The sequence below is a fragment of the Serinus canaria genome, chromosome 20, assembly GCF_022539315.1.
Source record: "Serinus canaria isolate serCan28SL12 chromosome 20, serCan2020, whole genome shotgun sequence".
Taxonomy (NCBI): Eukaryota; Metazoa; Chordata; class Aves; order Passeriformes; family Fringillidae; genus Serinus; species Serinus canaria.
The window spans coordinates 1579132-1594153 of record NC_066333.1 but is presented as its reverse complement, the minus strand read 5'-3'; the positions used below and the strand labels follow the sequence as shown (position 1 = coordinate 1594153).

General features: G+C 43.6%; 1 protein-coding gene across 2 annotated transcripts in view; it reads right to left on the bottom strand.

Annotated features, from left to right (window-relative positions):
• The window catches only part of LOC103823654 (ubiquinol-cytochrome-c reductase complex assembly factor 1), a 46566-nt gene extending 31804 nt beyond the window's left edge, over window positions 1-14762 (bottom strand). For both annotated transcript variants that reach the window (XM_050982070.1, XM_009098766.4), the window contains exons 1-5: window positions 14707-14762; window positions 10484-10588; window positions 9089-9193; window positions 3753-3860; window positions 1389-1461 (exon numbers count right to left, since the gene is read on the bottom strand). In XM_050982070.1, coding sequence (XP_050838027.1) covers window positions 1389-1461; window positions 3753-3860; window positions 9089-9193; window positions 10484-10588; window positions 14707-14730 — 415 coding nt within the window. In that variant the 5' untranslated portion in view covers window positions 14731-14762. The remainder of the gene's footprint in view (window positions 1-1388; window positions 1462-3752; window positions 3861-9088; window positions 9194-10483; window positions 10589-14706) is intronic.
• Between the last annotated feature and the right edge of the window lie 260 nt (window positions 14763-15022).

Below are 15022 nucleotides of genomic sequence, written 5' to 3'. Positions count from 1 at the left end.
GTTTTTCTTCCACAGACAAATTTAGAAATTCCTTTAAATTTTAAGCTAGGGCAACACTTATAGATCTTTGTACAATTAAACAGGGATAGTGAAACACCAGTTAAAGACAGCAAAGGCCTTGTCTGAGAGGTAAATACCACAAATAGAGAAGACCCTAGCTGAGCAAACCTGGGAGGGCACTCAGGTGGGAGAGGGTGTGCACAGGCAAAATGAGCTTCTCAAGTTTTGATCCCTAGTAATGAATCCTACTGCTCACAGAGTTCTCTCACTCCTGCAACCACCAAAACCACATCACAGGTTTGGAAAATCTTCTGAAAAACACTTGAAAATTTTGCAGTAGCAACACCATGTAACAAACCACCCTCACTAAGCTCTGCACTGGATGAAGGTGTCCCTTCAGCATGAGGCAGCAGCCCCAACCTGTGCCATAAGAAAGCATCTGGTAGCTCAGGAATCCAGGCCAGATCCAGCTAATGGGTTTACTACCAGCTAAATCACACTGACACGGGAAATAATTCACTTAAGAAAAAAATACTATTGCAGCTTACAAAAGTCTCAAAGTACATCTTCCCCCTTCACCAGCCAGATTTGAAACTATTCAAAGCTGCAACAGATTTTTTAGCTGATAGTTAAAAAACACTGTGTACAACATCAAAAAAATCATCCAAATCCAAGCCACTAATTTACCTATATACTTATAGGAGGGACTTATTCTATGTATGCTCTAGTTATATTTATTTATATATAGAGATAGAGATAGACAGATAGACTATATAGAGTGTTCTAGTCATACTCTCTACCCAGTCAAGAGTTGTGTCCTGATCTAATGCTGTCAGGGTCAGTAAAAAATGTAGAAAGTCTCTTAAGTTGTACCCAAACCTGCCCCATCCATGACGGAGGATCCTTGTGATCTCATTGACCTTGTATTGTAAAAAAGCTGTGCATTAGTGGATGGAGGTGATTCCCTTACCTGCATCCCAGTTATATTGGGGGTGGCACAGGGTAGGACACAGAGACCATCTGACCACCATAAAAAGGGAAGGGATATTTGAATTCTTAGTTTATCCCACCCCTGGTAATAAAAAATGGCAATATCCCTTGAAGTCCAGGATACTCTGAGTTCTTCCCATCCCACTCCTGTTCCTGTTCCCCACTGCAGCAGGGAAAATGTAACAATGCCAGACTCCAGGGTCTGCCCTTGTACCCCTGTCACTCCAGAGCTTAAGGGAATGCCGCAGTACAGTCCCCTTTCAGCTGACTATGGCATGGTAAGGTCTGCCAAGTCTTTTTTTTGTTGCATGTATCATCACAAAAAGAGCCAGTGACATGACTCCACTGTGTGTTCCCCTCCCAGGGCAGCAGGCACACAGGCTCAGTGCAGCACTTACTGTTGAAGAACTCCTCGAAGTCAGTTTTCTCCACGCAGCACGCGTACATGCGCAGCGCCGCCACCTTCAGCTTCTGAACAAAAGGAAGAGACAACACCTGAACATTCATCACCGAGCTGGGAAACACTGCTGGCTTTGTCCCTGAACACTGAACACTGTCCCTTTGTCCCACAGTGCCATTTGCGAGAACACTTCTTCTGAGAATCACCATCAGAATCAAATCTCATCACTTGAGATTTTCAGGAGCACATTAAACTATTTGATCTGCCAGTAATGGCATGAGTATAATTCATTTTGCCTTGAAGGAAAAAAATTTATTAAATGTCTTCCTGAATATCCTTCCAAATCTAGTGTGTTAAAATACTTGATATAATTACAGAAAATATAAATTGAATGGCTTTCCTTACAGAGTCTCTGAAGATACCAATTCAGAACTCCTGGTTTCCTCCAATAAATTTAAGTGATGTATACCACTAAGAGTGTTTTGTGTAATTTAAGTTTTAAATATTAAAGAAGTCACATCCAGACATGTCCTAAAAATAGCTTTTTTTTTTTCCTAGAAAAGTGACACTTGACTGATTATAAAAGTGAGAAAGGAATCCCAAATGATGGACAATATGAGGTATTTTATGCTTGTTCCCAGCCTGCCACTGCACTCAAAACACCTCCAGTGCATCATCCAAAACACACACATGTGCTGAAGCTTCAAAGAGCACAACAACTAATAGCAAAAATCTTAAAGAGAAATGGGATTAGGTTTGGATTGCTCTGGCTTGGTTTTTTGGTTTTTTTTTTCTAATGACTTATATCAGTGATCATCTCAGCATTCACCATACTGCAGGGATGAGCACCCTGCCTGCTAAATGGCAGTTCAAATCACCAAAGTAATTACTTGTGTCTCCTCCAGCCAAAAGGAAAATAAAGAAGTTGCAACTGATTGCTGAGAAAACACAGGAGCTCATTATTTTTCTTATTCAGTAATCTCAGGCTTCTGTCAAAAATCAAACATACATCTAAACTTCTTGAAGTAAAATGATTTGCATTGCTTACAGGAGTTCTGAAAGTTTCCCTTTTAAAGGAAACACTGCCTGGCCTGTGAGTAGAAATCTCCCTGGTGAAAGTCACTGCCCCAGAGCAGGCATTACAAGACATTAAAAACATACTGTAAAAAACAGTCCCCACAATCCAGCCCTTAAATAATGCAGGTAACAAAGGAGAAACTGATGAAATTTAATCATGGAAGTTTTAGGGTGTAGAAGAAGCATGGGGGAAGGGAGAATAAAACAGAAAAAAGCAAGAGAAATATTAAGAAACTTCCCAAAGATCTCCTAGAGAGCACAGGCAAGGCCAAAAATGAACTCAGGTCTCTTGGGCCCTAACCACAAAATAACTCTCTCCCAACCCAGGATCCCCAGCCAAAAGCAGGCAGTAAAGAGCAGCAATTAAGGAGAACTCTGAAATCAACACTTAGAGCTAACAAGAATCTTTATTACAACAATATGTACACAAGCACATGGGAGAGAAACTACACTCTCAAGAGGTTTAGCATCACCTGATTAAAGCAACTGATTTTAACCATAATAACTAAGCCTGTTACAAGTCATTTATCTTTGCTTTACACTTTCTGAGGAGCAGCATGCAATCAGCAACAGTTTCAGATCAGTCTCTGAAGAGGTGCACTCTGCCTTGCAGCTATTCAAAGCACCTTAAAACTTCCATTATTCTTAATCTTTTTATTCAAATAACTGGTTTTCATTTCAACACAACTGAGCTCAGTTCTTCTTTCAAGCCACCTTCTCCTCTCTTTCTTTTGTATTCCTCCTTAGTTCAGAGAAAAGAAATTATGAAATTTCATCTTTTTTCTTCTACATAAGGAACCAAGAGCATCTCTCACAGAGCTGCTCTCATTTAGTCAATGTTAACAACTTTTGTATGAAAGGGCTATTTAAAAAGAAAAGGAGAAAGAGCAGGACCTATCTATCTGTGACTCTGCCCCAGTAAGCTACCACTGAACAGTGATTGGAGCAGCAACCACAATCTCACCACTGCCTGCTCAGCAGACCCTCCTGGTAAGGCTCTTACTCTGTTCTTTGGTGCACAAATGAAGTGAAAATCAAATATCTGAAGAAATTCAAGAAGGATTTAAACTCTACCAAATACAGTATTATTGCATATGTCAACGATGGCAATACATAATGGAGGTTCAAGATCTGGATTATTAATACATCAGAAAACAGGAATTTACATTAAAACGTATCCATTAAGTACTGTTCCTATCATAAGAAAAAAAAAAAGGTGGAGTGCTTTTGGCCTGCTTTTTAGAACTATGAAACAAACAAAAGAATTATTAAATTACTGCCTTACCCATCTGCTGTACTTGAGTGGTCCTGTGAACCCCATTGCTTCCATTATCCTTGTAAAAGGACTCACTTTTTCGTCAGATGGCAGCAAGTAATCTTTTGCAGAAAGATGCTGTAAAATTGAAATAACACATATTTCAGTCTCAGCACTTAAAATCTGACACATTTTAGTTAGCAAAGTTACAAATTTAACAGAGAATTTTAGAGATTTATTGCCTGCTTTCTTCGTTCAACAAAACAAAACACTGTTTAGGTCTCCTCTGAAAATATTCTACTGGTTTTCATATGTGCCATTCCTCTGTTTATGAATACAAACACTCCATAACCATTGTGATAACAACATCCCATTGGAAGCTCACATTCAATCACTTACAGAAAGCAGCTTTCCAAAATATGGCTCCTATCCTAAACTCCCATATTCATTCTAGGTGTCTTTACTTGTCTTTACTTTACAAAAGACTTTACTAAGTCTTTTGCAGATAAAATGAGCAAATAACATAAACAGAGTAATAAAGCTAACCTTTCACATTCCTTCTCTTCCTCTCACAGGCATTCTACAGTAATTATACATTATACAAACCAATCAGCTCTGTTTTAAAACCAATGAAGAGACGTGAACCCACCATTCTTCCCAAAGAGCTCCCCCAGACTCTTATTCCCCTTACAGTTAATCTACAGAGTACTTGCAGAAAATCCACATCAGCAAAGTACTTAGTCAGCAATGATTTGCAGTGTCTGCAAACAAGACGACAAATATTCTCTTCCAAACTCAGTACACACCTTAAACAGGCCTGGGCTGATGCTGTGGCTTTAGCCCAGTGGACAGGTGGGGATAGGGGAGAGAACTGGGAGGGTGAAAGTGAGAAAACTGAGATAAGGGCAGTAAAACAAAAGCCAGGGACACAAGCAAAGCCAAAGGAGGAATTCATCCACCACTTTCCCAGGGCAGCTGGGCTCCATCAGAGTAACATCACACCAATGTCCCCCACTTCCTCCTTCTCCCCAAACTTTATATGTGACAATGATGCTGGACAGACTGGACTGTCCCTGGGGTCAGCTGGGATCAGCTGTCTCCACTGTGTCCCTGCTGTGTCCCTGCAATTCCTTGGGCACCCCTAGCTACTCCACTGTGGGTTGAGGAGCAGGAAAGGCCTCAGCCTTGTGTCAGCCCTGCCCAGTAACTCAAACATGCCTGGGATATCAGGGCTGTGTCCAGCATAAATCTAAACCACAGCCCATACCAGCTACCAGGAAGAAAATTTACTCTCCCCCAGCCCAAAGCAGCACAACTGGTAAGAAAACTTAATGGCATTCTGCCCCAGCAGCAGCCATCAGCCAGCTGTAATCACCACTGGTACCCCAGCAAATAATTTCCATTAACTAAGTATGCAGTATGGACTTTTTGCTGTCAACAAATTACTTTTAACCTATCTATTGCACATGAACCTCCTAGATATGATTTGAGGAAATACAGCTGAGAGCCATTATAACCTGAGTAATGAGACCAGGATGCCAGCTCCAGCAAGGATCAGGAACAGACTCCTGGGGATGACACAAAAGCAGAGAAATACAGCACGCACCCCCCCAGCCTTCTGGGATGTACCTGCTCAGTTTCTGACAGACAATCCTGCACAAGAAAATGTACCTAATCATTTTTTCGTCAGCTCCAACTGGCTACACCTTCAGTATCTCAGTGTTTGAAACTATTTAACCTCAGTAACAGAACGCTGTGGTATGTTGGGTTTCAGTTTAATCATGTTAAAAAAAAATCCCTTGTGCCTTTTTAAAATTCAACCTTGTAATTGGGACTAGTTGACCTTTAAAAGTCCCTTCCAACCCAAAGTATTCTATGATCCTTGGATGCTCCAAATTTTCCCATAAGAACCTGCAAACAACCATTTCTTATCCCACTTTTCAGTAACTTTTATAGGCCAGTATCATATATACATCTCTTAGTTTAGAAGGGTCCTAAAACAGGCTATTCTTATTTTGAAACCTTTTTTCCTTTCTGATCATTCTTTATAAACTCCCTAGCGCTAATATAGTAGTTTTTGAAATGGCATGAATGGTAAAAAAATACACATTAAGATACAGATTTAAATACACATCCATACCCTGCACAAATTGCTATAATTAATTAAAAACTAACTGTAAAGGTGACAAAAATTATAGCTCTGAGACAGAATCCATCCCTGTGTAGATCCACCCACAAGCCTGAGCATTTGAGAAAAAACACTCTGCACTTGTGTACTGTCCATGGATGGCAGCCAATGCCTTGAACCCTGCCATGCCCAGAGTTCAGGTAAATGGGGAGAAACACACCCAGCACCATTTTCATATCTGTCAACCTCCCAGGCAGTGTAACACTGCCCAGGAGCTCCTGTGATACTCAGCTCCTCCTCTGAATGCTGGTCATTAAACCTGTTCACCAGGTCCTCTCTTACCAGTGTCTGCAGAGGCACATCCCACCCTGTGCCACACGTGATGGACCCAGTGATTCCCCTGACACGTACATGGGTATTTAAACCAGTTTTTAGTACCTTCTCTTCAGGATTACACAGTACAATACTCCCTGCCACACTGCAAATGGCTCCTAACCTTCTATCATAACTCCATAATCCCCCTCCAGCCAGGCAAAGATAGGAACTCCTCAAGGCAGAGCTTGTGTCCAATAACCATTACCACGCTCACTAAATCAACATTCATCTCCTCCACAGGAATTCAAATCCCACTGACCCTCTCATGAACCCAGGCAGAACTTCACTACATGCCTCTTATCCATAAAGAATATGAAGTCTCCCTCTGTACAGGTTTTTCAGTATGCAGAGAAAGTTAAAAACCAAAATTACCTCAATTCACCTGCTGTTAGCTCATTACTAAACCAATGGCTAACCAACAAACAGGTTCCTCTAGGAAATGCCATGTTGCCTGCTTCTTTCTTCTGCAAGGCAGCCTGGACTAGCTCAAGAGATGGTGAAAGGATTTAAGCAGAGAGTGTTTGGTTCAACCTATGGACAAAGGCCTGAAGCTCATCCTGTCAATGCCAGGACTGCAGCCAAATGCAATTAAACAATCCTATAAGCAATCTGTAAAATCACATCTAGGAAATACTGGGGTGAGGAAGAGAGAAACTGTGAGATGCTTAGTTGCCAGCTGGGCTAAAACCACAACACAGAGAGAGAGAGAGAGAGAGAACTTCAAAAATGTGTTTTATAACTCACTGAAAACAAGTTCATGAAGACACTGTGCAAAGGACATAAGGCTACCTCAGGGTGCCTTTCCTGCTCAATACCTGAAAGGCAGTGCTTAAAGCAAACAATCATTTTAATTTTGACACCAAACATAAACTGAAACATCTGGACCTCACCATTAATTCCAAACCACTTTCCCACCAGGACTGCACAGTCAAGTTCACATTTCAAAGATGAGTAAGTACTTCTCTATTCAAAATAATGAAGTTGCAGTCCAAAAACCCACCTCAAACCTACAGTGTTGTAAACTGCTTCCTCTCTGGTAATAAATCCTGCCTGCCTTCTTACACCATAGCTATTTTAACTGGGAAGTTTCCCCATCCATCTTTCAGCCCCTGTACCCCTCCCCTTGCCCTTTCCAATACATCAAAACAAATCTTGAGTCCTGCCTTGAAGATCTTCATGGCACTCCTAGTTTGCTTGAGGTACTGTCTTGTCACCCACTGCTCTCCCAGATCTGCTCTGTAAGGGCTGCCTGTGCAGGACTCAGAGCAGTGCAGGCAGGAGTGGGGATTAGGGGCATGCTGCATCTTTGGGAGTCTGGATAACAACTTTAGCTCTGGCCATGATAAACTGTGCAATCCCTTTGTATATGCTTCAGTCCCTGTCTACAAAACGTTTGGTTTATGTTAACAGCTGAAAAACACTGAAAAATTGACTATAAGAAGGAAAAAACCCTAGTTGAGAACTAAATGCAAAGACCAGGCAGGGGCTCTTCCCTTGCACACTTCTGGTTTTACTTCATTTTTTCTATCCATGTCAAAAGAACCAATTTAAAATCCTTCTTAGTAGGCACCTCTAACTCCACACCAGCAAAATGCACTATTAGCTAGATAGCAAACTGAGATTATTATTTTCATGGAAGTTTTACCCATCAGTCCCTGTAAAAATGAAGCCACAGGGGCTAGCTTCTTAGCTGGATAGCTGAATCCCTGTAAGGTCAGAGTGCCCCAGGCAAGTAGCCTTAAGGCCGGATACCTCAGCCCTACCGCACAGCTGTGGCCCCTTAGCAAGCTCAGTGACTGTCAGCTCTGATATCAGCTCTTTTATGGTTTCAGCTCTTAGCTTGCCAAGGGGCTCTGGCTGGTCGTGGCTTTTAGAAGAGCAGACGAGAGAGATGAGAAGAGGCTTCGGCTTTTCCACGACGGTTTATTCTGAGGGATTCACGAAGGGTCTGAATGCAGCTCTTCTAACAAAATGGGCCAAGACAGCCCCTTTTATAGGGTTAGGGGGGCTTGGAAACTGACCAATTGTAAGGGTTAGGGAAACAAGCCTATGGGGTCACAGAAAGATAAGCAGGCCTGGAGGACCAGAGTGAAGACTTCTGGTTCAATTCCTATGACTCAGCAAATTCTTATCTCTAAATATTCCTCCATGGAACCGTGGCTGGCCCTGTGCCTGCCACAAGTCCCTAACTCTTTTTCCTTCTGTCATCTCACTTTTGTGCATGTGTTCCGTGTTGCCATTTTCTTCACACTGGATTAACAAGATATCAGGATATTTATTAGTTGAGAGATGATAACACCCTTAGTTTAAGTGGTGACCTGATCTTTTGGAGTTGATTCATGCCTCAGAAAACTTCTACTCCAACACAAGAGACAATGCATGTACAAGACACACAGACCACAGATTAACAAAACAGTACACATGAACAGTAAATTATTACACAATAATTAGCTGTTATTAGTAGACTGCATGACAATTTTCAGCATTTAGAAGACAGCAAAATTGTCACCACACATTATTCCCAAACTAAAGAATAAGGAAACATCTTGTCACTTCTAATATGTGTGGAAGGAACACGTGCCCCCAACACCTTGACTTAATTTCTTTCCTGACTGGAAGGAAGCCCTCAGCTTTGTCAGTGAACCTTCACCCTGATTACCCAATTGTAACTGCACCTTCCTACGTCAGGCCTTCATTTTCTGGAAAGGAACAGAATTCCTTCTCCAATTACCAGACCCACTGTTCACATTACACTAAAACATCTTAGAGAAAGGTTCAATCATCTCCTATGTGTTCTGAGAAGTGTCTCTGTAGAATCCCTAGCACATGTCCTCCAACAATAAAACTTCCCAACTCTTCTCACCTTAGTTGTATTGTAAAAGGATCTGTTCTGCTGTGTGATGGCTCCATTGGCTTGAATCAATCCACTGCAGAATTTAGAGAGTTGGAAGGTGCCAGCCTTGTGCCTCTAGCAGAAATAACAAAAGAAAAGAAAAAGAATTAAGAGACCACTGACTTTGCATCAAGCACCTGTAGTTTCTTCCAAGTCAATTAATTCTGGCTAATCCTGAAAAACTCCACATCACAAATAGCACAAATTTCTTATAGCAACTGTTACAAACAAAATGCTGTCTATGCTTAATGCTCCAAACCGCATTTTCCAGTGTTCTATAAATGTACTGATGGAATGGACTGGCAGAACATTGTACTCAAAAGCCACAGCCTCTCTGCTTTGGCTCTCACACTACTTCTAATTATGGAGTTTGTCTCTTAATAAAGAATAATTGTTTTTTCTGACTTAGCAGACAAGCAGCTATTTTTATCTACAACTTTATAGCCTGTTTAATTGTCTTTGTGGCCAAGACTTGAGAAATACAAATTGCAGTGTAAAAGCTACCACTACAGCCCTGATGACTTCAATCACAGACATAGTGCACAACAAAGAAAACTCTCAAGTAGGAGCAAGTGGGCTCCCCAGGAAAGAAGCTGCACACTGAACACTCTCACAGTCTCCAAGCACACCCAACTTAGCAGTACCTTACTTATCAATTAGATCAGACAGAGTTAATATGCTGTTCAGAGCAGCATTCAGTGTTCACTGAATGTAGAGTAAGCCCAACTTCATTAATAATTTCACAACTGCTCATTTCCACCTCTAGTCCCAACATCACATGTTACTGGTGCAAACTGGTGCTTTAATAGTAGCATCTATTCCCATTTTCTACACATTTTTCATCCCTTTATCATTAACTGCTATTACTTGATGCTCTAGTTGATTTACTCTGGACAGACACACTCTGGCACTATGCTGGCTGTCCCACAACAGTGAGCCAAACTGCAAAGCCTCCACTGGAACAACACTAAATGTGCCGTGCAAGGTAAACATCCATCAGTACTAGGAAGTCCAAGGTCACTGTACAGTGGAGATGCTCTATAAAATAAAGTGCTCCCTAAAATAAACAGCATGCAAACATAACTGGCTTGTAATAGCCAGTGTTTGAAAAAGTAATACCTCCATTTGGACTTCTGCATTTAATATTCTCAGGATAGATAATTTGGATCTATTAAAAGACACACCTGGACATGTAACAAGAGTGGGAGCTCACTCTTGCAGCAGCAGAGAGCTCTGGAGTTGCCTTGGTATTTCCACAATACGCAGTGAAGACATCACTTTTGGAAGCCTCTTTATTGAAAAACCCTTACTTTTTCTTGGTAATTTAGGATCATTCCATTTTTCAGACACTTGAACATCTCTTACCTCAAAAACACTGCAGAGCATCCACCTCCAGGGGCCCGGGACTGCAGGGGTCTGCAGCAACCCACGGCACCCTGCTGTCCACTGGGTCACTGCAGCCTGGCAGCTCTGCAACGAGGAGAGGAGCAATGAAGGAAAAGACACAGATGTGCATTAATAGTGTAACTGTCCCTCTGCTCTCACAGGTTTATTCATTCATATGACAAAAACAACATGGAGTTGTGTCAGGAGAGCAGGGGGAAGGGTTTAGTTTGTGTACCACGGAAAGGTTCTTCCCCAGAGGGTGCTGGCACTGCCCAGGCTTCCCAGAGAATGGGCAAGGCCCCAAGGCTGCCAGAGCTCCAGGAGCATTTGGACAACGCTCTCAGACACAGGGTGGGGCTGTTGGGGTGTCTGTGCAGCGCTGGGCATTGGACTCAGTGATCCTTGTGGGTCCCTTCCATCTCAGGATATTCCATGATTCTAACAATCCTCAGACTCAACTCCCAACTTGTGCTTGACAAAAATATAAATTTTGATTATGAAAATATTTTACCTTTCAGTACAAGTATCCAACCCAAGTCTGATGGCAGAAACAGATGAATGGAAGGAAATGGTGGGCTGTCTACATCATAAAACCACACCACAACTTCTCTGTCTATGCAATAAATTGAAATGCTTAAGAAGCATTCTTCAGCTGACTGACTAAGCTCTAAAAAAGCCCTCATCCAACTCAGCTTTTATGCATCTTTCTCTTACTTTACTCAGGCACAGCTAAGAATTTTCGAATTCCAAAAGCACATATTGTCCCCATAAATTTCAGTGAAGATCATTATTTTCTGTCATGAAATGTCAGCAATACAAAGAAGAGGTGGAGCTTTTTTTGCCTGTACCTTCTTTGCACCTTTCAGCTTCTGCAATATTCAAGTTTGTACAATATTTGCCTCCTTCATACATACACTACATTAACACTGGAAATAATGTATGGAGATGCCATTTTCTAACAAAAATGGCTTCATTTTTGGTTGGCCACAAAGATGATTAAGAGACTGAAGCACCCAATATATGAGCAGAGATTTAGTTTTGAGAAATGAAGACTTCAGAGAAATCTTATCAATTTGTATTAACATCTGGTGGGGTGGGCAGTCAGCCTGTCCCTGGGGGTGCTCAGTGAAAGGACAACCACAAGAGCAGCAGATCTGCCCAGAAACAAGAGGAACCAACACAAAGCATCCCGGGTTCCTGTCCCCTTCCTATGACCTGCCACCGCTGTCCCCGAGGCGTGGCCATGGGCCTCGCAGGCTGCCCCTCAACTCCAGAGCTGCACCTCAAACCCATTAAGGGAACTGATTTGGGGTTTTAAACACTGCAAAGGGAGAGATGCTGTCCCATGACAAATGTGGTTAGTGTCCACTGCTACTACACATTCCCACTTCTACTGCAGCAATACTACTCAGGCTTCTGATCTTTGGACTAACATCACCATCAGCAAGTGAAATGATGAAAATGCTACATTTCTATCCAAAAAACCATTACAGCTGAGTCCCACAAAGTACTTCTTGAGATAATCTAGTGTTCTGACCCAAACAGTTTAACAAACACTTCAGTGAGAAAGAAGTAACCTTTTTTTTTTTTTTTTTGTGAACAATTACAACAAGATTCCAAGGATCTGACAGAACTTTTTTGAGGCTTTTTCTCACTAACATGCTCACGTTACGGCTTAGAGCTTGAACATCCAGAGGTCTGGAACTCCTGAAAAGCACAAATGCAACAAAACTGGACAGAGACATATGAAAACAAAAAATAAGCATAAGCACATTTAAAAGCTGAGATGTAATAAACAACCCAGTAGTAAAGAAAACAGACACCAGGAGATAGCAGGGAATATGAGGAGCTAAGGAATTCTCTCTAAGCCAGCATCACTCTGCAGAACATAGCTTTCCTTTCAAATTATAAGTGCTTCTTTTGCTTCTCCCCTGGGCTGAAAGAAAATGTACCAAGCCTAAAGTGAACAGGATTACTCAGGAATAGTCTGCAGACAGTTGCCTTGTCAAGACAGAGATGAAAGAATATCACTAGTCTTCTAAATCCTCTCGGCAACCTTTTGGAAAGTCTTAGGTAGTAGGCAAGCTATTTATCAAGGTATCTTGGGCAAAAGCCAGATTTATCATAATGCCACTATTAAGGAGCAGAGCTGAAATGTCAGGGCTATATCATACACCAGGAGCTCAAAGTCAGACAAAAACCAAATTTTCCTTATATCCAGTAGAAGGAAGAAATACAGAAAGTTTTAAGACTTGCTTTCATACAATTAGGAAACCAATAAATTCTAATGCAGAAACACATGCTGAGAAATGCCAGGGATGAGCAGTTCTTGAGCTGAAGCTGAGCATACTTCAGATCACAAAAATGGCAGTTAACTACATCATCTCCTGTCCAAAGAGAAACCTATCTGGTCTGGCTGAAAAATCAAATCAGCTTACTTTGCCACATGAATGCCAGCACCAGCTGGCTGAGGAGCTGCCCAGGGACAGGTAAGCCCAGGAGGCAAATTCTTCTCCTTGGAAGCAACTTTCATTGCAAACCCTGCCCTGGTGTTGCAGCTCCACAAACAGCTGAGCCCTCCTGGTGCCTCACTGCTTCCCTTCTGCTCTCCCTGCTCCCTTCCTGCCTGGCTCCCCCCACCCTGCCTGCTGACCATTGTCTCTTTAATGCTTTCAAACTGCACAACCTGCTGTCACTGTTCTGCTGCTCCAGCACTTGGATCATGGAGGGCCGAGAAAAAGGCAAGGAACAGAGCAAGGATAAAGCACCAAGAAAGGGCAGGGGTGGGAAGAGAAAGCAGGAACCCAAGGTCACTGCATTTGAGCTGCTCCAGGCAGGTTTGTGCTTGGCTGCTCTCATCTTGAGTTTGGAAAGAGCATGACTGAGGAAACCACACCCTGAGCCATCCACTCAGAGTACCTGGGGGACTGGTTTCATAAGTGGATATTGCCTCCATACTTTTCCTGTTCCTGGGACATCTGTCCCCACCTAACAGTACTGGCCACCCTGTGTGGTGATATAAGATCATACCCAGGTACAATATTCCGTGTTCTAAACAATATGCTAAAAAGAGGAACTCTGCCACAGATGCTTCAAAGGCTAACATAAAGAAAAAATGCACACAAATGAATGGGAAAGAAGAAAGAAGTGGAGTCATCGGAAACCCACACTTCCACAGGAACCCAAACACTTCCAATCTGAACCACAGAACCACTAGGGCTGGAAAAACTCTCTAAGGTGATCAAGTCCAACCATTACTAAACCATGTCACCAAGTGCCATATCCACATGGTGTTTGAACACTTCCAGGAATGGTATCTCCACCACTGCCCTGTAGTGGTGCCAGTGCCTGAGCAGCAACACAAGAATTGGAATCTTTACACTACCCTCGCTATCAGACAGCTCCAGAATGAGAGGGAAGGTCCCATAAGGGCAACGCCCACCCCTTAGGGCACACGCTGAGCCCAGCCAAGGAGTCCCACTGGTGGGCATGTGTGTCCAGCTTCCACCAGGAGCCCAAACCCTTACACAACAGAATCACAGGTTCAATTAAGACGGAAAAGACCTCTGAGATCATTGAGTTCCACTTATGACTGCAACACCATCATGTCAACTAGACCATGGCACAGAGTCCCTTAAACACCTCCAGGGATGGTGACTCCACCACCTGCCTGGGCAGCCCCTTCCAATGCCTGACCACCCTTTCACTGAAGAAATTCCTCCTGATGTCCAAGCTGAACCTCCTCCGGTACAATCTGAAGCCGTTTTCTCTCATCCTTGTTCCCTGGGAGCAGAGCCCGAACCGCTCCTGTCTGCTCCCTCCTGTCAGGGAGCTGTGCAGAACCAGAAGGTGCCCCCTGAGCCTCCTTTTCTGCAGCTGAGCCCGCCAAGCTCCCTCAGCCACTCCTGGTGCTCCAGCCCCTTCTCCAGCTCCGTTCCCTTCCCTAAACACGCTCCAACCCCTCACAAGCCCTTCAGCAAACACAAACTCTGCGGGCAAAGCTCGCCCCGCTCCTTCCCCAGACATCGAGTGCGAGGCCACAGGGCGGGAAGCGGGAGCAGCCCCCGCTGACACACCTCGGGCTGCGGGGGGAGGCCGCCACAGGGGCGGCGCGGGGACAGCCCCGGCTCCACACGCCGCTCGCCCCCTCAGCACCAGAGCTCTCTCCCCTCCTTCCTCCCCTCCCTCCTCCCTTCACTCACCAGGGCCCGCGCCAGCGCCGCCATGAGTGCCCGGCGCCGCTTCCGCCGGCGGGGCCCGGCCCCTTCCGCGGGAAGCGCCGGGCGAGTGGCGGCGTGAGGCGGGCCACTCGGGAGCCTTCCCCGGCGTGAAACAAGCCGATGGTGGCACGCTCGAGAGAATAATTATGTAATTGTGTTTCCTTGGGAAGGAGAGCACCTTTCCCTCCTATTTAAATCACAGGTTATAAGCTACCTATGGGAGGTAAATGTTAAGGAAGCTTCCCATTCTGACCATTCTGTAGCGCCCTGGCAGTCACGCTGCCAAAGGTCAGACACT